This window comes from Cydia splendana, chromosome 6, assembly GCF_910591565.1.
Source record: "Cydia splendana chromosome 6, ilCydSple1.2, whole genome shotgun sequence".
NCBI lineage: Eukaryota > Metazoa > Arthropoda > Insecta > Lepidoptera > Tortricidae > Cydia > Cydia splendana.
Window position 1 is genome coordinate 21,053,366 of NC_085965.1, and position 24,863 is coordinate 21,078,228.

The window sequence follows — 24,863 nt, forward strand, 5'->3', positions numbered from 1 at the left end:
CGCGCTACGAGCGTAACCCGTAGCACTTAGTGGTATTGAATGTGTTAATTCGATTTCAAAATAAAATATTTTCAACCTTATTTCGTTTCAAATTCAACTGCCAATTATTATTGAGGATATATCTTCGAATAGAGTATTGCAACTCGACCCACATCTATGCTCTATCACTCTGTGCCAGCGTCCTCACCAGCTCATCAAAAACTCTACTAGTAGTAGAATCTGGCAGCTCCGTAACCGCAGCTAGTCCCTGCCCGGCCAGCTTGCCCACTCGTGGGTCGATGGGTACACTGCCGAGGAATGGGATCTTGGCATACTCGGCTAGGGATTTTCCGCCTCCGCTGGAGAAGATGTTTGTGCATTCGCTGCAGTTTGGACATTCATAGCTGGAAAAGTAAATGATGATTATTTTAAGTGTCTTCTTTTAAGGCGCTCTTATACTCGAGTTTTACGTTTTCAAGGGGGTGAAGCAGACGCGTGGTACAACGGGCAGGCGGGCGCCCCGCGCGGCGCACCGCACCATTCCCGCGCAGCACGTCTACGTTCTTATTCTGACGACATCGGTATTCTGAATTGTCAGTTCCGGGATTTTTTCCGGCAATTAATATTGAATAAGATTTATTAGCAAATTCGAATTTTGATGAGTACTTAATGAAATTAAAAATGGTAGGTAAGACGGTGAGTGTAAATAATTATTAATTATATACAATATAAGTGTATACCGCGACAAACTGAGAATCTAATCAAATGATACCAAATTATTATGAGACAAAAAATAGTACTTACTAATAGACTTTAAAATGTAATAGAGCTAGACCAAGAAAAATCTGCAACGATTTTGATTGCACACGCAGTGCAAGTGTTATTTTAAACGTCAATCTTCTATGAAATTATGAATAATACTTGCACTGCCTATGCTATCAAAATCGTTGCAGACTTGGTCTAACTCTAGCAGTCAATTTCGGGTAAGTAGGTAGTGAAAATAAGGAAGAATACTAGCAAAGCTAAGATAATTTGTGGGACTATTGAGTTATGCATAGCTCCAATAAGTACGTAAAATTAGCTGTCTTCACAAGAAAGAATTATAACAATGTATAACTCTAACTGTAATACTTACTATTTTTCTAATTTTGAATTGACGAGTAAAAGTCAAGCATTTAAAGATTGTAATGACAAAAACACTTCTACTTCGACATTCGAGTAAGTTAATAGCTCAAGAAAATAAAAAAAATCTGCGGAAATAATTCGTATAATTATGAAAATTGGCACAGTTATACCTTGTGGTGTCCAGATAACCATACTTAATGTCCTCGAGCTTAGCGGGTGTGCTGAGGGTGTAGGGGGGAGGGGGGTGAAGGTCCCTTTTTTTAGTTTTTCGTAAATAAACTCGTAAATGGTGGCCAATATAAAAATTTTTTATTAAACGTTAATAATCTACACAAAATTTTGTACAAAAAAGATTCAGTACACTTTTAGCAGGGATCAATATTTAAAAAGATAATAAAGAGAGAAAGTTAATTATATTAAATTCTAAGGTTCCTTGTTTTTATTTTTTCGTTAATAATTTGAAAAGTATGACTCATAGCAAAAAAAATCTTATACATAAATAATAAACATAAAATTTCCTACAAGAAACATGTAGGACACTTTTCGCTAGGATCAATATTAAAAAAAACCGGGCAAGTGCGAGTCGGACTCGCGCACGAAGGGTTCCGTACCATAATGCAAAAAAAACGGAAAAAAATGCAAAAAGAAAACGGTCACCCATCCAAGTACTGCATGACCACGCCCGACGTTGCTTAACTTTGGTCAAAAAACACGTTTGCTGTATGGGAGCCCCACTTAAATCTTTATTTTATTCTGTTTTTAGTATTTGTTGTTATAGCGGCAACAGAAATACATCATCTGTGAAAATTTCAACTGTCTAGCTATCACGGTTCGTGAGATACAGCCTGGTGGTAGACGGACGGACGGACGGACGGACGGACAGCGAAGTCTTAGTAATAGGGTCCCGTTTTACCCTTTGGGTACGGAACCCTAAAAAGACAAAGAACCGGGTAAGTTGTTATTTATGTATAAGATTTTTTTTGCAATGAGTCATACTTTTCAAATTATTAACGAAAAAATACAAACAAGGAACCTTAGAATTTATTATAATTAACTTTCCTTCTTTATTATCTTTTTAAATATTGATCCCTGCGAAAAGTGTACTGAATCTTTTTTGTACAAAATTTTGTGTAGATTATTAACGTTTTACAACATTTTTTGATATTGGCCACCGTTTACGAGTTATTTACGAAAAACTAAAAAAAGGGACCTTAGAAGTGATTATAATTGAATTTCCCGCGTTAATATCTCTTTGAATATTGATCCTAGCAAAAAATTGTACTAAATCTTTCTTGTAGGCAATTTTATGCAGATTACTTATGTAATAGAATATGTTTTGCTATGCGCCACCGTTTAAGAGTTATTTACGAAAAAACTAAAAAAAGGGTCCTTTAATATCAAATATCTCACTTCCGGTCAAGAATTCGATCAAGCAACCGGCAAATTCGGATTCAGCGGGGTCTAATTAGGTTAAAAAAACCCGGTTGCCAAAAAGTAATACGATTTGCCAGTCGAAATCGATATTATGAAAAATATGACCAGTCTAAAATATTTGAATCCTGTATATCTACGTTTAAAAATTATTCAATTTGATTAATTTTATAGCCTTTTAAAATATGTTTACACAATTTATCAATCGTGACTGAATTCCGGATTGGTTAGATGGGTGTGTGCCTTTGCTGCCCAACTTGTTATAAAATGACAATATGACGGACGAATGTCTGAAATGTCACCGTATTTAAGAATTATTTTGCTTTTCTTCGTAAGCATGTTGAAAAACATTGTGTGTATTATAACATATTTGCATATTTATACTGTGATTACCCATTTTATGAAACGTCCGCTAAACTAGCATAGGTCCGACGCCGACAGTGGTCACGGGCGTACCACTGTCGGCGTCGTGGCGTGAGGAATGGGCGCAAGGTATTGCCGCGTAGGGTGTAATTTAGTAAGCAAAATGTTGAATTCATCAAATGATGAATGAAAACATTAACATTTCGATAAAAGGACAAGCAATAATGAAGATTTACTTAAAAGCTATCGACTGAAGTAAGTTTCATAAACATTTTCGTCGTAGTACTTCTAACATAAGGAAATAAAGACAGTGTTAGGCATGTTTTCAACTTAAGATTCTATCGAGAAAATTATGAGCCGTCGTGTTTCTGACAAGCAATAACGTAGTTCAAGGACTGAAGTTATACATACTAGAAAATAATGCATGAAATCCTTGTAAAAGTCTGTAAATATGGTGACAAAAAAGCGCATTTTACTACACACCGCGCCTTAACAGTAAAATGTCTTCTTTGAATGTTATATGAATCAGACGTAGGTAAGATCATTTATGTGAAGTTTGTAGCATATGACATTCTATTACACTATGTATCCTCGTGCCGCCTAATGTAAGTACATCAAAATGTACACTGTTTCAATGGAATGTCAACCTTAATTAAAAACAAAGTAGGTATAGCATTTTATTTGTCTCGTAAAATTTTTTAACAAATGAAATTCATCCCAATTGAAAATGCGACAAGATTCTAACTTGTTTGGCTATAATTTTGTATGGTGGGTGGCACAAGGCTATGGGAATTGATTTCCTCTTAAGGTGGAATGTCTCCAGGCACATTTGTGGTATTGTAATTAAATCATACACATGTAATGTAGTAGACGTACGCGCCGCCGCCATAAGGAGTCGCGCGCCGCCGCCGCCGCCGGTAGTTTAAAATTCGCGCCGAGACAAAACCCGCAAGAGGGTACAATTTTAAAATCGCGTACAACGTGCCTAGCTTTAGCGTTCCGACTGTTCCGTTTTTTTAATTCATTGCTTGATTTATTTTAACCCTTAAATCGATAATGTCCACTATATCCACTTTATCCCAAGAAAAAAATTCTGCACCAAATATTAAAGCATAGCGTTACTTTCCCCTGGTAGCGTACTTACACTACCAGGAAACTACGACTACTACTGCTACTTGAATGATATGTTATTTTTAAGTATGTAAGAAAATATTGGGAACCAGTGTGAACATAATCTTTTTGTCAAAATGCTACAGAACGCAGAACTTGCAAGGAAGCAGTGTAGTGTCCAGTATTTTGCCCGGTGCCGATTACACGGCACTTTTGCTAAGTCCAATATGTTGGACGTTGCCAAGTATGCGAAGAGTAAAATTATTAAATTTTCTGGTAGTTTTTGTGGTAAATAAATTAAATAGAGGGATGTTAGGTGTTTCAAAACGTTCTATCAAGCCATTACTTGCCGTATTACTGTTAATGTGACCTCTATGGCGCATTCGTTTAAAAAACCACGCTCTACTACTTTTGAATTAAGAAGTCTGTCAATCGACCAAATACAAGAAAGATGTTTACTGACATGTAAATATAAATAATTTAATAATATAGTTCTCGATAATAGTTCTTCTGAGTGTTAATTGTGTTATCCATCCACTGCGTGAAAACGCGCTCTACTTTAAAAGGTTATACGGCTCAGCTTCAGCCATGGAAATTATCACGAACAAATATTCGATCGGCAACCTGGAAGGGAAGACAAACTGGACGACGTGGAAATACAAAATTTGTATACTACTACGTAGCACCGCAGACGCAACGGACGTTTTGGAGGGCAAACTGAAAAAACCAGAAGCTCTTGAAGACGGAGCGGGTGACGCAGCAGCGGTTGCAAGGAACAGTGCGGCATTAGCAAGGTACACGAAGGCAAATTGCGCCGCTCTTCTCATTCTGACGACGAATATGACGGATGACACATTACAGAAGATAATGCGATTTGAGACAGCGTATGAAGTCTGGCAGGAGTTACATCGCTTATTCGATGGTCAGACGGAGGACAGGTCATACCATTTATGCATGGAATTCTTTAACTTTAAACGAAACCCATCCGATGACGTTTCGTCACACATGTCGAAACTGAAGAATATATGGAACAATTTAAATGTTGAGATTACTAAAGCAGATGGAACAGGCCAACTCCCAGATCTGTTACTAATATGCAAGATATTAGAGACTCTTGACGAAAGATTCTTTGCGTTCAAATCCAGCTGGTTACTTCTGAATAAGACCGATAGAACTATCGAGAACTTGACAACTCAACTGTGTTCCTATGAGAAAGCTTTGGAGAACAAAGAAGGGACTACTAGTCAAGAAACGCTAGTAATCCAACAAGCCCAAGAGTTGAAAAAGAAGAAAGATGCGAAGGTCAAGTGCAACTATTGTTCACAAGTGGGACATAGAGTAAGGAACTGCAAAAAATGGATAAAGGATGGAAAACCACCAAAGCCAAGCAGCTCGGCACCAACCTCATCGTCTAAGCAAGTACAAAGCATGACGCTAATGGCAGTCAACGCCTGTTCAAAGGCGGCAGACCAAGATAGAGAAAATTGGTATATTGACAATGGAGCAACCATGCACATAACCATTAGAAAAGACATATTTCAAGAGTTCGAGCCATTTGATTCTGATGACCAATCTGTGAAGACGGCAGACGGAACAATGAATCCTGCAGTAGGGAAAGGCATTGTCCTGGTGGAATCAATCATAGGCAACAAGAAGGAAACCATAAGATTGAAAGATGTCTGGCTTGTACCAACGCTGACGAAAAATCTATTCTCGACTTTAGCAGCTCAAGACAACGCGCGGAATAGCTTATTCACTTCTACCGCGACAAGTTGTCAGCTAGATATTGATGGAGATACAAGGATTGTAGGCAAAAGAGAACCTGGAGGGGGTTTATATAAACTGCAACTGAAGACAATCACTCCTTCAAAAATATCTAACTCAATCGAAGTGAATGCAATCACAGGCACCAATATGCTGCAAGTTTATCATGAACGCTTTGCTCACCAAGACAAGAGACACGTCAAGGCTCTAGTCAAGAGAGAGTTCGGGATTAATTTACCTGAGGATAATGGTAAATGCGAGGCATGCATATTCGGGAAGGCTCATAGATTACCATTTGGGAAAAGAGAAAGAGCAACAACTCCTGGTGAGTTAATACATACGGACGTATGCGGACCATTCGAACATCCCAGTGGACAGAAATTCAGATACTTCGTGCTCTTCAAGGATGACTTCTCTTCATACCGCCTAGTTTACTTCATGCGTCACAAGTCAGAAGTCAAAGACAAATTGAAATTGATGCTCAATGAAACCAAGACTATCGGCCACTCTATCAAATGTTTATTGAGTGACAACGGAGGAGAGTTCGATAACGAAGAAGTCAGAAAGATATTGAATGCACACGGGATCCAGCAGCGTTTTACCATGCCGTACACACCAGAGCAAAATGGTTGTAGCGAGCGCGAGAACCGCACCTTAGTCGAAGCCGCAAGGACCTGGCTGCACGCCAGAGGTGATCTCCCGCAAAAACTTTGGGCTGAACTTATAAACACAGCAGCCTACGTTCTGAACAGGACGGGACCCACCAAAGTCAAAGATAAAGTTCCGTATGAGCTATGGTTTGGAAAAAAGCCTAAAATTTCTCATCTACGAGTCATAGGGAGTCAGTGCTATGCTCATATTCCCAAGCAATGCAGAAAAAAACTCAACAAAAAGGCCATTAAAGGAATTCTCATCGGCTATGAAAACAATGACGGTTACCGTATTTGGGACGGAACGAAAACCAACCGCTCTCGAGACATCAAGTTTGCGAGCGAAGTGGAGTTTAAGATATCGATTGGCTCAGAAACAGAGGGAGCAATCATTAACGAACGTCAGATACCGGAACAAACTGTAATCCATCCCGAGGAACGAATGGATCAAGCTCAAGCCGAACCAGTTCAATACGAATACGAGACTGAGAATGTACCTGACATCCTAGCCAACCCTAACCATGATCTAGAGGGAGAGTGCACAGGAGACCAAGGCCAGGAAGATCGTGAAAAAGAAGCCCATGATCAGGCAGAATACGACCGAGGTGAATCTGAGTTTTACGATGCAGAAGAGAATGAATCGATCATTATAGAAGAACCAAGGTATAAATTGAGGGACCGTAACATGATCAGAAAACCTGAGAGATTTGACGACTTCATCTTCTCAGTTATATCAGAAAATTTTCCGACAAGTTACAAGGATGCTGTGTCAAGAAAAGACAGACAGCTGTGGATTGATGCCATGAGGAGTGAAATGGCCTCTTTAGAACAAAACAATGTATGGACATTGTGCGACTTGCCGCCTAACCGCAAGGCACTTCCATACAAATGGGTATATCGGATCAAAACAAACCCAGACGGATCCATAGACAAATATAAAGCTCGCCTTGTAGTAAAAGGATTTAAACAAAGAAAGGGAGAAGACTACGACCAGACGTTCAGCCCAGTAGCCAAGATGGCGACAGTGAGAGCCGTGCTATCTATAGCGGCTAGTGAAGGCTTGAAGTTAAGTCAGTTCGATGTCTCTACAGCTTTTCTTTATGGTTCTCTATCTGACGAAGAGATATTCATGAAACAGCCCGAAGGATATGACGACGGTACAGGCCGAGTTTGCCTATTAAAGAAAAGCCTTTACGGTCTTAAGCAAGCTCCTCGTTGCTGGAATCGAACGATTCTAGACTTCTTTATGGAAATTGGTCTCGAAGTCAGTGAGGCTGATCCCTGCCTATTTAAAAGAGAGAATGAGAGAGGAAAGCTAATAGTGGCTCTCTACGTTGACGATGGACTCATCGCTGGGTCAAATGAGGACGTAATTAAGGAATTTCTAGAGCAAATAAGAAGAAAATTCAAAATTACTTCAAACCCTATTTCACACTTCTTGGGAATAGAAGTAGAAACTAGAGAAGGTGGTGATGTAAGGATACATCAGACAGCTTATGCAAGGAAGATTCTGCAGAGATTCGGAATGCAAGACTGCAGACCTGTCACGACTCCAATAGTAAAAGATGATGTCACTATACCACAGACTAATCAAAAAGCAGAGAATGCTGAAGATTATTTCCTAACCAATTACAGACAGGTGGTCGGAGCACTAGCGTATCTCATGGTTGGTACAAGACCTGACATAGCTTACGCGGTAAGCGTAGCATCTAGATGTCTTGAAAACCCTACACAACAAGATTGCGTTAGATTGAAACGTATACTACGCTATCTGAAGTATGCTCCAGATATGGGCATTATTTACAAAAAGAATTATAAAAAGGGCCAAATAGAATGCTATAGTGACGCCGATCATGGTGGAGACACTACAACTGGAAGATCGACATCTGGCGTTCTATGTCTTTATGCTGGCGGGGCAGTATCGTGGCTCAGCCAGAGACAGCCAAGCGTGGCAATTTCAACTACAGAGGCTGAAATAGTCGCAGCCAGCGAGGCAGCAAGAGAGAGTGTTTGGCTGACTCGCCTTATCGGTGGTTTAGTGAAGACTGAAGGCCTCCCAGTACTTTACGTGGATAATGAGGCAGCTGTGCGCCTAGCTGAAAACCCAGAGTTTCATCGCAGAACTAAGCACATACGCATACGCCATTTCTTTGTCCGAGAACTAGTAGCGAACGGAAGCTTAAACGTGCAGAGGATAAGCACTGAGCTACAGCTAGCGGACATATTCACGAAGCCGCTTGCTAGACCAAGACTTCAACAGCTGATTAGCGAGCTAGGTCTATTCAACGAGAGAAGGTGTTAATGTGACCTCTATGGCGCATTCGTTTAAAAAACCACGCTCTACTACTTTTGAATTAAGAAGTCTGTCAATCGACCAAATACAAGAAAGATGTTTACTGACATGTAAATATAAATAATTTAATAATATAGTTCTCGATAATAGTTCTTCTGAGTGTTAATTGTGTTATCCATCCACTGCGTGAAAACGCGCTCTACTTTAAAAATTACAACGTAATGAACCAAATAGATAAAAAAATATATTTTTATGGATTTTTTTTCCTATGGATGTGGTGTGTGTGTCTGTGTGTGTGTGTTTGTTTCCTGTTTGTGTGTCGATTTGTTTTCATCAAGAGACAGACCCAATTTCATTTGAGAAATGTATTACGAAAATTTTGATAATAGTGCATGCATTATTGTAAAAACCATTGCTCAGATGTTACTGCTTCATGATACCCCGCTAAGTTAGATTTAATGAGAAATAAATGACGTCAATGACTGGTAAAATTTTACCACCTACGAGCTATAAAGTTATTGCAAAAATATAAAAATAATAGGTTTTACTTACTTAAATTCATTACATAAGTTGACATTATCAGTAAGTGTATTTCTAATAAAAAAATGCAATTATTCTATATTTATTTAAAAAAACATGTAATGGACTAAAAAAACCTTATGCACATAAAGTAGGTAGGTACTCTATACTCGGCGTGTCGAAAATACTGAACGTCTTTTCATTACGCGGCGTATCTTTTTATTTACACCGATCATAGCAACGTCCAACATGCTTGACATATGTTTTTTTTTTAAAAAAAACGATGTAACACAGTTTTTTTTGAGAAGTTTTCCCTTGTTGAATTAAGAATTAATCTTGGTTTTTCATATTGAAAAGTTGAAAATCCCACCGCCGCCGTGGATTTTTTCGTGGCGCGCCGCCGCCCGGTATTTTTCTACCGGCGCGCACATCTAAACACAATACAAAAGGTAATCACAGTTCAATATAAGTCTAGATCTTCAAGTTGTTTATAACAAACCTGACTCACCCACTCATATTCTCAATGATACCCATGATGGGAATGCCAGTCTTTCTGCAGAAGGTGATTTCTTTCCGCACATCCTCGATGGCGACTTGCTGTGGAGTGGTCACCAATATGGCGGAACACTGGGGCACTTGCCGCAAATTCTCCATCACTGTTATGTGCTCGTCTGAGGTGCCTGAAATACAGGATTAAAAGAAATCAAAATTATATAACTTGTTAATGGTAATTGTAAACTACATATTTGAGGTGTGCAACCGTGCAATAAAGAGTATCTATTGTATTGTATCAGGAATTAGGAATTGTTATTGCTTCAAAAAATATGAAACAAACAACATGTCAAAGACATAGTTAAACAACTAATACCAACTATAAAAACCGGCCAAGTGCGAGTTGGACTCGCGCATGAAGGGTTCCGTATCATGTTTGTTGTATGAGAGCCCCACTTAACCCTTCATGTGCGAGTTGGACTCGCGCATGAAGGGTTCCGTATCATGTTTGTTGTATGAGAGCCCCACTTAACCTTTTGAACGCCAAATGGCACATCCATTTGCCGTACCACTGACGCCACGGGGGTAAAATTTAGATATGTGAATAAATAATGCCAACCTAAAAGTGGTGTTTTTCAGTAGATTTTCATCAAAAAACGATTGACGTCAAATGCCGTCTTGGGCGTCGTTGTCACAATTTTGCTTTGACGTCAATTGCCGTCTGTGGCGTTCAAAAGGTTAAATATTTATTATATTGTGTTTTTAGTATTTCGTGTTAGTGGCAACAGAAATACATCTGTGAAAATTTCAACTAGCAATGACGGTTCATGAGAAACAGCCTGGAAAGAAACATACGGCCGGAGGGACAGACGGACAATGGAGTCTTAGTAATAGCGTCCCGTTTTTACCCTTTGGGTACCCCTATAAAGATATTTGATACTATGTAGTATTATAGTTTATTGAAAACACCTTATCTAAATATTACCTACCTGGTGGAGTATCGATAACAAGATAATCAAGCTCCTGCCACTGCACATCCTCCAAAAACTGCTTAATCATTGAGGTCTTCTTAGGCCCTCTCCACACCACCGCGTCGTTGCGAGAACTTAACAGAAAGCCTATGGACATGACTCCCAGCCTCTGCTCTGGGTCTGTGTACACGGGGACCCATCCCTGTGGGCCTTGGTGGACGTTATGGTTCTCAAGATTCAGTAGATAAGGCACACTGGGGCCACATAAGTCAACGTCTAGAAGTCCAACCTGATGAAATATTCCGAGTTACTAATGTCTTTTAAGTAGCTGATAATCATAGGAAATGTTTTAATAAAGTTTTCAGAAGTTATGTGTACAAATTTCAAACATAATTAGACGAAAAACTAAGTCAAAAGTTCTCACCTTATAACCTCTTTCCTTCAATGTTAAAGCTAACTGAGTGCTCACAGTAGATTTTCCCACACCGCCTTTCCCCGACAATACCAATATAACACGTTTCACGTCGTCTAACATAGTGAAAAATATAAAATAAATATAAATCTTAAGTTGTAGCAAAACGATAACAACACGACGATTAGACGTTTTTTGACAGTTCAGTAGTAACTTCATGCGTGGTTTATGCGTGGTTTCTTACTTCAGAGGGCCTACCGCGAACCACGTTCGACGTGTTGCCTCTGTGTCGCACTTGTAAATTAGTACGTAAGTGTGACAGGGAGGCAACACGTCGAACGTGGTTCGCGGTAGGCCCTCAGAGACCACAAACACGCTCTTAGTAAAAACAACATAAAACGCCTCATATCGTTACGTTCCATTACACGAATGTTTCGTTGTTGTTTTCAGTTATATAAACATTAACTGTATTTTAAATCAGGAAATAATAAGTTGAAACTAATAAAAATAACGAAACCTCAGCAGTTTTGAAAATTTCCTTTGTTGCAATATTTATTATAACGCGGGATTTTTTTATTTGAAGTCAAGCCCTAATTTTGACAGCGCCTGCGCGACGACTGTGGCGCCGCTGTGGTCAAATCAAAAATTCTTCAGTTTTGTAAAGATTTTTGTAGTGGTGGCTGTGTAGTTTGCGAACCGGTATTCTTATTAGGAAATGAATTATTTTTCTCAATACACACAGGATTATTGGACGTTTTATGACATAATTTGTTTGTGATATTGTTTTATGTGTTCATTTTCCGTAGAATAGATAGTGTTTCGCGGGTGCAAGTGTATTTCTTTTGCGTAGTTTGAGTTCATTTTGTGGTTGTGCAAGGATTTTGTTCTCGACTTCAGCTCGCGGCGGTCTCCGTTGCAGGATATTTGAGAGGTAAGGTTGTGTTAGATTATAGATAGGAATTGTAGACGATGATCGTGGAAGGCGGCGTGGTGTAGTAAACACGTCCTGCGGTGCGGGCATAATAATAAATGCGGGTCTCGTAGTACCGGGATCGGGCGACTCCCGACTAGTCCCGACCCACCCCTTGTTAAGCCCGGCGGAGGGCAATCTCGCGATGACTCTATAAACTGCGAAATATACTTTTACCCTTCTTTATTTACATTCTCAATGCCCATGTTATGTTTTGTCGTGATTTGCTGTGATGTCTTATTATTCCTCCGTATTATTTAGATGCGTGTCGGGAATTTACACTGTCTAACTTATTTATCTATTATGAGATGTCTGAAATGAATCAATCTTATTGGTTTACAATTACACGTCTTACTTTATACTTGCATATGTACTTATCGTTTAATTTGACTGAATGTTTGCCAGGTTTTGTGTGAAGTTAGAAGAATAGGAATAGAATAGAAGATTAAGATATTCAAAGATAATAGAAATATGATGAAGAATAAGAAATGATGAAGGGAATAAAGAATCGAAGGAAGGATGGACACATGCAGTTCTAGGAAGAGTAGGAAGTTATGTTAATATTTTTTCTTTATTTATTCAGCACTTTTTGTAATGGTAATAAGTGTAGGTAAGTCCACAAGCAGGTAGGCCTAATCATCTTTACATTAAATACTATATGAAAATATTTTTTTAGCTTAGAATTTAGATATACTTTACTAATTTTGTTTTTACTGGTTTTAAATTTAGTTGCACTAATGACAAAAGCTTAGCTATTACTCAAGTTATTCAGGCTAAATGATTTAAAACAAAATAATCCAAAAAGCTATTACTGTCTAGGCAGAGGATCAGATTGTAAAAAAACCTACTTTTTGTAACATGTTTAGGTAGTTTTCTCTAACACGCAACCTTAGGTAGGACAAAATTTTGTAACTAAAGCTTATTTACATCATAAAAATCAAATTACTTACTTATTCAAATATGTAGTGTTTAAATATTTGCAAATCCTAGTCACGAATTAAAATACGCAATCTATGCATAAAATCTGCATTGAACCGGCATCATGTAAACACTAAGCCACACAAAGCAATTAAATACACAAAGTAATGTTCATCTCTTCTCTCTGGCTATTACGATGCGGCAACATTCTGAATACTAAGTGACGCCACACCGAGAGATATGCAAATTTTCACACCACTTTGTATGTAACATAAAGCATGGCCCAGATCTTACAGACCCTGAATTGATAATTTAATTTTTGCCAGTCAAAACGTGTTAAGATTCGAGTCACATTTTTCTTATGTTATTATAAGATCATTGTTTCAAGTTAATCCCAGTTTTTATTTTGGTTTCCAAATTGTAATCAAATATAACATTTTGTGTTAGTACAGTCAATCTCTAAAATACAATTGTTTTTACTTAAGTGTGAATGTTTATTTAATTCATTCAGGCATTAAATTTAAGTACCTACCCTTTATTACCTTTGGTTAAAGATATAGGTAGGTATTACTTGGGATAGTTGGGATTACAGAACAAATGAATAAACTGAAATGGCTGATAATAAACAATAAGTAACTAATTTGATGCACAAAATACTGCAACCGGATTAATAAAGATGCTGTGGCCAATGATAATGATGATGATGAGTTTTAATATTGTTTATTTAACCTAATAAAAATCGAATGTAGATAATGTCTTTATCTTTGTGTACATTTTAAAATATTGCCGTGCAGGCAGCATGCATGTTATCATTATAAACACGAGATTAAAAATAGGAATGTGTTTTCTTCTGAATGTCGTCATTAAATACAAGTTGTAGTGCAATTAAAGTAATTTTGTTCTTACTGGCAAATCTAGGTTATCTAGGACTGCTTACCTTATTTCTAACACAGGCAATACCTAAAATACCTACTACATTAAAACTATTCCAAGGCCCGTGAAAAATCAACCCACAGTACCTACTTCCAAGGTGGGTCTATAGTCTATATATAGGTCTATTTTACATGTAAGCAGCATCCAAACTACGGCACGTTACTTTGGGCTCGCTTAAAAGAAGCGGCATATAGCTGGCCCAATATTACAGGTTCTATGTTACAATTTCAAGATAGTTGAAAGTCAACTTAATGTCACTATGACAATGTTCAGATTTCAGTTCGATAAAAGTGAAACATAGAACCCTGTAATATTGGGCCAGCGATATGTCGGGCTGCGAATAGCAAACGATGGCATCGAAAGTCGCCGTGGCCGTAGGGCCTAACTAAAGGTTTGGTCCCCAGACTTGCTAGCATGAGTTGCGTTCTCGCGCGCGACTCCATACATCTAGCGCGACTTCAAGTATGGACTCGCGCGCGAGAACGCAACTCATGCTAGACCGCCTGGTCTAAGTCTATAAGTAAATTCTATACTATACAAACAGTACGCGATTTGATTACTCCTTATAACGCGGAACCCAATACGATCAAGCCCCACAGTTGTCCGTAAACCCAATTCGCGTTAATTACAGGGGAAGCCCAAGGCCGCACTTCCGTTACTATTACAAAGTTCTATCTTCATACTACTTCGACACCGACTTACAACCTTTTCGCTTTAAGTTAGTTCTCACCCCCGCGAGGGCTGCTCCCCTGGTGACACGTGGCCTGCTTTATGGCTACGGGGTTGCCATTATTGGTATTTTAATTAATATATTAGTGGCATGATGTTGGCAACACTTTTTTGTGCTGCGTAGGTCGAAAAATTGGCAAAGCGTAGAGATATCCCATTTAAAGTTCACGTCCCTCTTCAGAACAGAAGCAATTTATCCGGTCACAGAATAAATAATAGTACTACCGTACAGAAAGGACACTTCCTACGGAACCGAAGTTTGACAGCGATTCAGGGACGATTCATGCTGTCCCTTTCTAATGTATGGCACTATCCCTTTCGGCTATTTAGGGTTGTCAAAATTCAAGACATTATCTTATCTGTGGTCGTGCACGCAAAGGGACGTCAAGTTGTGTGAACCCTAATAATTGCCCAGAGCAATGCTGAGCCGAACGGAGCCGAGAAAGTCCGAAAGGAGGAATGTGCCCCCTCTGACTTATTCAAAAGTGAGGAAAAACGCGTTGGGCAAATGAAACATGAAACATTTTTTATAGAAGTTGCGATATGACACTGCATTCGGCTTCGGTGTGATCCGTCCTTAATTCGACTGAGCGCTACTGATATTTTCTTTTGATTCAGGTTATCATTATGTCATCTTCGAGAAAGGTTATTAGGTTATCGTCTCGTCATTCGACGTAACCTTGTACCCGATGCATTATGCATTTAAAAGTGGCAGCTACTAAACTAGGTAATAATGAGCAGGTTTTACTCGTAACTCGCTAACTAGGTGGTTAAACGTGTACAAAAACAAATAGGAGTACTCACTTACTCATAGTAAGATTCTTGTAATTCTTTCATTGAGATACTTGACCTAATATAATTAACCATTCCCTTTCCATAAACCGGTTTAATACTATTACTAAGACTCCGCTGTCCGTTTGTCTGTCACCAGGCTGTAACTCATGAACCGTGCTAGACAGTTGAAATTTTCACAGATGTATTTCTGTTGCCGATATAACAAAAAATACTAAAACCAAAATAAAATAAATATTTAAGTGGGGCTTCCATACAACAAACGTGATTTTTTTTTTGCCGTTTTTTGCGTAATGGTACGGAACCCTTCGTGCGCGAGTCCGACTCGCACTTGGCCGGTTTTTTTAAAATACCGGTTTTAGCGTAAGTATTAATTTTAGCGACTACATACTTTGACCTTTTAATCCACAAGAGAAACTAGGTCCTGAATGTGTTTGACGTGTTATGGTCCTGTAAACTACTAAAGCTCGATTTATTTGTTTGACTCGAGACAGACTATAAATACTACATTACAAGCCTACATACGATTTTGGCGTTACTAACCGGTATAAATAACGGATCCTTAAAAAAGCGCACTTAAATCGTCCAGCGTGAGTCAAACTAACTGCACTACACCTACACCGTACTAAACGTACTTAAGCGGTCTTTAGCCAAAGACAAGTAAGTTATAAAAACCTTCAAAATCTCCATACAGACTAAGGTCGCGTTTCTTATGTGATCGTTGCAAATGTTACCTACATTTGCAATATAAGTCGAACGGTTATCGGGTACACAGAAACAAGTTCGTCAGTTCATAAGTGGTATGGCACTCACTGACGAACTACGATTTACTTATTTTAGTATAGTTGTAAGCGAAAGTCAAAGCTCTATACAAATTAATGGAACTGAGACCTCGCCGGTGCGACAATATCGACAATTATGATTATTGATTAGGAACGAACGCTTCTGTATGGATAATGACAATCTTTATTACTAACTTGTCTCTGCTTTAACCTAACTCAAACATTTATGACGCATAATAAACCGCTGATTAAAAGTTTCACAACTCAACTTAAGCCCTTTGAGCAATTAATCCCAAACTAAAACACTTTAAGCACTTCAGAGTTGCGTAAAATCCGAATGCCAGTCCGTGTATTCACAAAACGTACCTACAACGCTGTTAAGGGGCCCACAGATTACCAGTTCGCCGGACGATATCAGCCTGTCAGTTAAACGCAAATGGTGACAGTTCCGAATAACTGACAGGCTAATATCATCTGGCGAACTGGTAATCTGTGGGCCCCTTTAGGCAGCACTTTACTGAGCCTATTTGGAAAATGTCTTCCCACCACTTTCCTAAGTCTAACACACTCGTCAGTCTCAAACCTTTTATCTCCTCCGAGAACAGTTTAGAGGTTTGCAACTTTAGATATTGTTAATTAATCCTTTACCAGGCTGACAGTTCAAAAATGACAATCAAATGTCGGTCTTACTGATCGAAAATAGAACACATGTTTGAAGTGCCGTAAGTGAGAAATATATATCCCTAAGCCTGGTAAAGGGTTAAAAGCAGGGGAGAATATGTGATAATGATAAGTCAGAATCATACTGGTCATAATATAGCAAACTGGTAGCAAAGGTTAGTGAGTTGTAGCCAGACTTACGAAATGCCGCGCCGCGCGAGCCTGCGCTTTTTTGATGCCCTGGTTCTGTATGTAGGTAAGTACAATATGTACTATACAATACACTAGATATCTGAGCGCGAATATTGTCGTCTGGGTCGCAGGCTGGGTACTATGAAAGGCAAAAGTTACAGTACAAAGAGTTACAGTAATTAGTTTAAGTACAGATTTTTAACACTTCGCTCCCTTAATGCTACTGATGCTGTATGCTGAAGATAATTATCTTCAGCATGAATACTTAAGTAAATACGTATTATTATCCAATCCAGGGTAGACAGATTAAATACTTTACCGGGATTTATACCCGGGGCCGCGGGCAGGATCCCACTATCTAATGTAATATCCAAATTAGATAGAGAAAACTAAGCCTTAATCAATTAGCTATTAATCGTTTGTATTATTCTGTAATTTTGGCTTATGTATTTATAAGAAAGAGATGAAACATAAATTAACTAATTAACACATTCACTGCACACGTATGTGTTAATTTTGTACTGGAAACGGAGCGCCCGAAAGCACCGGCACCGAAAGTGTCAAGGCTTGCAAAGCTGTATGAATAAGGGGGTTAGTTTCTAAGATTATTTATGAAAAATGTAAATGAGCACACCATGAAAATAACAGTAACTTTAATTCATTACTTTAAAATGATTTATACCATAACACGGTAATCTAATTACATATTCTCTCGCAAACGTCAATTTAATCTATTTAAATAAATAAAATCAAATTGTGGATCTCAATACCTAACCATCAAACACTTAAGTGAATGTTCATCGTTTAATCATCAACGATAATATCTTATCGCATGCATCTAGATGTGGGCGGGTCTAGATTCTAGTCTAGTTAAATCAATTTCAAAGACCTCATCCGTCAATAATTCTATTAGCTAGCTGGCTGGTTCAATCAACTCGATCATTTCCATCTATTAACATATCGACTGTAATCATCTCAGACTAGTTTATCGATTGATTCGTTATTAGGAAAAAGTGGCGTCCGACCGAAACCGGATTATTTGCCGAAACCGAAAACGTAGTGTCTGCTTTGCTCTAGTTTTGTAGTTTCAAATAAAAAAATGATTTTTATGCCGAAAATACAGTGTTTTAATACCAACCCAAAATGGAAACTTTAATGAACTTAAGTGAATTGGAGTTATCACAGGAAGTGATAGTTACCTAGTCAATATTAAAATGTTCTTAGTATGTTGCACCATTTAAGTAAATGTAAATGATGCGTTTAATGCAAAAAAAAATCCATCTCAGAAAGACTTAACTGACGATCATTACATTCGTTACTGTAGCGTGTGGGCACTTGCGACTTTGAACTGGATATTAACCTTACAAAACAACAAGATACTCTAATTTGTTTGTTTAGGTAATCAAATGGATCAAGTCAATATTTAACTCCGGGCAGCATATAGTTCATCCTGATAAGCCGACGAAGTAATACGAGTACTTTACAGATAACTGACCTAACCCATGCTAAAGTCTAAAGAGCATATATACTGAGATTACAGTAGTATCTTTATCTTAAATAAAAAAAAAATGTCATGTCACAATTCTGTGTTTTTGTCGCAAATTGGGTTGCCATATGATCAAATGGAATATCCTGACCAAAATCCGGACATCACTCTAAAAATCCTGAATATTCCTTGATGGTCAACTCGCCAGTTATTTTAACTTATTTTTATTGCAATAAGGTCTTCTCAGTGTGTATTCAACTGAAACAAAAGAAATGCAAACAAAAGACATTTTTCCCACAAGTTTTTGTAAATAAAATTTCAAACGAGTAAATAAGGTCAGGCCTCGGTCACTTGTCGCGATAACGCGACACTCGCTCTGGCACTAACGAGAATGTTGGCGCGAGAAAAACGCCGAGACTCATTACATGTGGTTCAAAAGTAGGATCTCACCTGTGTTCCGGAGGTTCCGTAGGAAATTAGAAAGTGAAATTTTGGTTGTGTGTATACCTACACATCACAATACAGATGTTCTGAAATGCTTGTCCATTAAATTAAGGTCAGGCCTCGGTCACTTGTCGCGATAATGCGACACTCGCTCTGGCACTAACGAAAATGTTGCCGCGAGAAAAGCGCCGAGACTCATTACATGTGGAGATAGGAATTTAGAAGTAGGATCTCACCTGTGCACTGGAGGTTCCGTAGGAAATTTGAAAGTGAAGTTTTGGTTATACTCATATGTTTACTACATAATATAACAATTCAGATGTTCTGAAATGCTTGTCCTTAAGGTCAGGCCTCGGTCACTTCTCGCAATAACGCGACACTCGCTCTGGCACTAACGATGTTGGCGCGAGAAAAGCGCTGAGACTTTTTATATTTGGAGAAATTGGAGATAGGAATTCAGAATTGCGATCTCACGTGTGTACGTTCCGTAGATGATTCGTCTGCTCGTTTGCCTCCTATATCATAAAAAAAATAGCTAGCCGTTCGATCAGCAGCGAGCGATTTTCCTTCGCAGACGAGTGTGTCTGAAGGTTTCGCCGGCAATGTGAATACGAATGAACGAATGATTAGTGTCTCTCTTTACACGGACTCTACGTTAACAACGTACGTACAAACAATTGACTAAGTATATTATTTGTAATAGCGTACCTACTTTTGGAAATTACACTAGAATGCTCGAAATCTTATTTCATTTTCCCAAAGCGTATTGTAATGTAATGCGTAATGAACGATCATTTCCATCGGTGCATCCGTGCACGTGTTATGTCCGTTTTCCGTCTCATTTATATTTTGTAACAGTCGTTTTGTACGTCAGCTAGCCACAAATAGCGACATAAACATCTGTCCGAGTTAGAACCGTGTCGCTTTAACTCCTTTGACGTACATTATATTAATAACGTTTAGTATAGGTAGTTAACTGCTGAAGTTTGCAGTTGTTGAAAGTACCGAACATCAATATATTATGTGTCGACTTAATGGGTTAATCTTTTGAAATCTCTGAAATAACTGTGTCCAGATACTCCTTTTACAAAGATACATGTTAATAGTTAGCTACAGGTGTAAAACGGCGTTTTTTACAGCTGCATGTGACAGGTGTAAAAAGACGTCTGACACGCGTTTGACCAATGACGGGGCCTTTTGGTCAGTGCAGCCGCTTTAGACTTACATCTGTAAATAACGCTGTCAACTGAGGACTCCACAGTCCACAAGGAAAACAATATTTTTACTAACACAGAAAAGTATTTTAGCCGATCAAAATGGAAAAGAAGATATAATATGGTTTATTTAGTGTATGAACTCGAGCACCGTGCAGGCATTGTCAATTAAACATTAGCAATATAAATATTAGATGCGACACCGACAAAGGATTGCAAAGGTTTTCTTCCACGCGCAACCCCAACGAAAATACCCGAGTTTTAAAGGCGTCGGAGATATTTACTTCGGTCATTGTTACTCTCGCTGTAACACGAATAAAATATGTTCTTTTCGGGATTCGAATGGGTCGGTAATTTGATACCGTCGTAGGTATTGGATTCCACGGCTTTATAACAGGACTTTACGTTCATTTTTTATGTCAATCCGTTCTGTTTTTAATGTTTTATCGGGCTTTAAAAAGTGGGACTTCAATTGGGCGGGATTTTTTTTAATGTGTGATTTACCTATGGATCATTTTTATTTTTTTGTTACTTTACTTCCTAGTTGGTCTTATTATAACGAGATCAGGATCTGGAGAAATGGAGGGACTCGTTTTTACAAGCTTTTATTTAGTTTCACCTGACCGTTGTCTGTCTGTCTGTAATCAAATCTTGCAAGTTAAATTTGATCCACTTCCCGGTTTCCGATTGAGCTGAAATTTTGCATGCATTATACATGCATGCAATAATGAAATCGGATGACAATGCAATATTATGGTACCGTCGAGCTGGTCTGATGATGGAGACAGGAGGTGGCCATAGGAACTCTGTGATGAAACAACGCAACCTAATTGTGTTAGGGGTTTTTAGAATTGTCTCGATGAGTATTAGTTGTCTGTCGTAAGAAAACTACAGTCAGCGATAAAAACTTGTACCGAAAATTAAATTTTTGCCAAAAACTTATTAATAGTTTATTATGAGTTAGCACATTTTTACTGGTGAATTCTTAATATAACTTAGATATTGAGAATTGAGAAAAAATCTTCGAATATTATAACCAGACTTTTAGTGATGTGATTGGGTATTTTTAGCAACTCCGGTAGAATGTTGGTGAAGTATATAAGTCGGGTTTACAATTTTTTTTATTATATATCTTTACATAAGTTCGCCTTTGTACTGCCTATCCTGGTGCCAGAAATTTGTGTTTTGTACAATAAAGAGTTTATACATACATACATCATACAGTCATACATACATTTGATCGCGTGAGTGTTTGCAGCAAATTGAAAGGAAAATTGTGTCACAGGCTAACATTATCGATTTGCATTCTTAAAATAGCAACACGACATTCGACTTTGAAATACAGGTTTTTAACGACAGCTAAAGTATTTTTTTGCTGCATATTTTACTTTTTACTACTTTACGCTATAAGAACTGCATAATCATTTGCAAAAACTTAAACTTAAAAGCTCAAGCCTTGTTTTTTCAACTGACTTTGAATCAACCTTTACGTTTATCAAGGGGAATTGGTTAAAAATAAACACAAAATAGTTTCGATATTAAACTTTCGTGAGACATATTTTAAATTGTTTATACGACAACGGTTTCACTCACTTGAATTTTTAGTCGCTATTGGCGACATGTTTCGGGCCCGTCGGGGGTCCTTCCTCAGGCTCGAGTGCTCGCGGCAGCTGCAACTCGTGCACTCAAAAACATGTCGCCAATAGCGACTAAAAATTCAAGTAAGTGAAACCGTTGTCGTATAAACAATTTACAGAATATTTTGTCCAAGATTTTGACAACTTGTAACTGACTTAGAACCTAAGTCAGTTACATCGTCATCAAAAAGTTCAACGCCATCTGCACCTTATACATATTACAAACGGGTATGTCCATGCATTCACCGTAGTAAAATAACTTGAGGAAAGTGGGTCGAGCTACATAAAAAGGGACCTAATGAAGCGTCTACGTCTCATTTCTATGGAAGCATTGTTAGTAGGCTCGTTAGCAGCGCCAATCGCTTTAAGTTAAGGTTCATTTGGTACGGAGTGACACAACCACGAAAAAAAAAAACACTCACAAAAAAAATATTGTTCATGCCAAGTTTCATGTTGTTTCAGCATGTCGTATTATAATGAGAGCGTAACTTCCATTGTAGGCGACAGCTAAATTATTATGAGCAAATTTGAAACATCCCATCTTTTTACACAGTTTTATTTATTTTAGCTTCACTTTCTACTAAATTTATTTGCAAATAATGAATATTCTACTACAGACAGAAGTTATATATAAAATTACTTTATAATAAAATTAAAAACTAAACTAATCTAAATTAAAATAAATCTAAATAAGGCCCCCGCGGCATTGTGCTAAAGATGCTGGCAGCATTCCCTCGCTGAATGGCATACTAATGAGCTTCACTGCGTATATCATCATAAATCTCTTTGTAACTATGGTGCTTCAAATCTTGTAATTTAAATTTGGACCACTTCCGGGTGTCTGATTGAGCTGAAATTTCGCATATTTCCGATGATTCCGATGACAATGCAGTAATATGCTAACATGGAGCTGAAGTGATGATGCAGTCGGAAGGCAGCCAAAGGAACTCTTCGATGGAAAAACATTTAAAACACATTGGGTTTAGGCTCATTTGAAAGGCCTCGAGAAAGTCGAGAAGTACTTGATAGACATGAAAAGGAGAGAAAGTACAGTCGGCAATAAAAGTGCGTATCAAAAATTTTTTTGACGGTTACTTGTTACTTGTTAATGCATCAAAAATAACAACATAGACCAGTCAACGAATAACATGCACCTCTATTATGTAAATACTCGAAACTAATTGCATCAGATGCTCTCAGTTCGAAGGGTAAGTTGATTGCATTTGGGTCCCCAACGCCCGGGTTCCCCTATGATTGCGTTACATAGGAAGTGTAGGAACCTGGCCCGTGAATAAATGTATTAGACAATATAAGAATATAAGAAATCTGAAACAGATTATTTACGTAACAGATAATTCGTAAAAAAAAAACGATTGTAGAACAAATTATAAGTAACTTTCCCACCTTAATAATATTTTGCATTGAGATCACTCTGACCCACGCTTAATATTATTTTTTATCTCCCATTTATCAACAGATTTGTATAATAAACTATATATATTTTTAAACGTGATAAGTGTAGCTTTACGGGTGTATTTTTTGTTTTCAGATTCCTGCTACACTTTTTAAAAAAAATGGTGATTTAAAAAATTCAAAAATACGTTTTTTAGTCTTTTCTACTTAATTCTTTTTTTTTGTTAGAAAGTTCATTGTTTATGTTCTAAAAATAGATTCCTCATCCTCAATTTATCCGAAAATGATATATTACATGCCCCAAATAGGTTATAGTTTTAGAGAAATGTTGCTCCAAGTGAAGCGCCGCAGCGTCGAACTTCCCCCCCCCCCCCCCCCCACTAAATGAGAGGTGGCTCTCGACGGCTCCCGGTCTGTATCTGCTCATGACCAGCTAAGAATCAACTGTGCCAAGTTTCAGCGCATAGTCTCAAAGTGCAAGGTGTCGTGCACTAACAAACCAGCTAGAGTAGCTAGACCATTTGTCATCCATTTTCGACAGAGGGGAACGCCTGTTAATGGCTACTCCGTATGGTTATATATCCTCTAAGACATAGATATATATGGTCAAGCAAATCTTGTCAGTAGAAAAAGGCGCGAATTTCAAATTTTCTATGGGACGATATCCTTTCGCGCCTACATTTTTCAAATTTGCCGCCTTTTTACTACTGACAAGATCTGCTTGACCCAGTATATCTATCTACATAGAAAGTTTAATTTACGTTGGAAATATTCAATTGTTATTGTTACGTATAAAAATAAAACGATAGCTCTTTAAATTTAAAAAAATAGACCTTTAAGCCTTTTAATTTTCCGTTTAAATAGTCCGTCGCACTTAGCCGGTTTTTTGACTCAATCGTAAAGTGAAGCCACGACCACGACCTTTCGCAACATCTTGAATGCGTTAACCTTTCACAGATGTTTATGGCTCTCCCACACAAATTCCGTAGACAAATCACTTACACACTACTTTTATACTTTAATTTATTATCTATAAAAGCTTTGTATGAAAGTTATTTATGACTAGTTAGAGCTATTGACATTATCAACCATAAAAAGCTGGTAATAAGACGTACCTACTTAGGCCCTAAGATTTGTATGTTAATTTAGAAAAATAAAGATGCTGTAAGTCTACCACAAAGAGGGAGAATTTAAAGGCAATCGACATCATTTCACGAGGAAATCAATGCACGAGCATCTCACTCGTAATTATTTATTGGCGTGAGGATTTTTTTGAGTTCGAATGTAGCTTCGAGATGTCTTGACCTTATTTGAACTTAATAGTATAAATAATTTCAGTTCAACGCATCAACACACTGACATTCTTTATACTTTTGATTATGTAACGAAGTTAAAACCGATAATCAAATCATCGCGCATCACCTACATTCATTCTCAGCTACTCTACTTGTACATAAATGTCAAAATGTCTTAAGTGGCTACAAGTCTCGTAAAAGCGTAGGGCTTTTTGGGTGGCAGTTCCTGGCAGTTACGCCATCTTGTTATAAGAAGCAAGAAATCTTAACCATCTTAATCTTCAGAGGT

The 24,863-nt window shown here is 38.0% G+C and overlaps 2 protein-coding genes across 2 annotated transcripts in view; one reads left to right on the plus strand and one right to left on the minus strand.

Annotated features, from left to right (window-relative positions):
- Positions 1-94: 94 nt before the first annotated feature.
- On the minus strand, positions 95-11,312 carry LOC134791911 (cytosolic Fe-S cluster assembly factor Nubp2 homolog). Its single transcript, XM_063763031.1, has 4 exons — positions 11,122-11,312; positions 10,716-10,986; positions 9,743-9,914; positions 95-383 (listed from the first exon to the last, which is right to left on the minus strand). Exons 1-4 carry the CDS (start codon positions 11,230-11,232, stop codon positions 155-157), a joined length of 783 nt encoding a protein of 260 aa, XP_063619101.1. The 5' UTR covers positions 11,233-11,312; the 3' UTR covers positions 95-154.
- Positions 11,313-11,675: 363 nt separating this feature from the next.
- Positions 11,676-24,863, plus strand: part of LOC134791684 (protein tweety) — a 141,401-nt gene continuing 128,213 nt past the window's right edge. Inside the window, exon 1 of the mRNA XM_063762780.1 lies at positions 11,676-12,040. The gene's annotated coding sequence lies outside the window, so the exon portion shown is untranslated. The remainder of the gene's footprint in view (positions 12,041-24,863) is intronic.

Coding starts and splice junctions, on each gene's coding strand:
- LOC134791911 (XM_063763031.1), bottom strand. CDS start 11,232: ATGTTAGACGACGTGAAACGTGTTATATTGGTATTGTCGGGGAAAGGC. Junction 10,987..11,121: donor TGAAGGAAAGAGGTTATAAG/GTGAGAACTTTT, acceptor ATATTTCATCAG/GTTGGACTTCTAGACGTTGA. Junction 384..9,742: donor ATCATTGAGAATATGAGTGG/GTGAGTCAGGTT, acceptor TTACTTTTCCAG/CTATGAATGTCCAAACTGCA.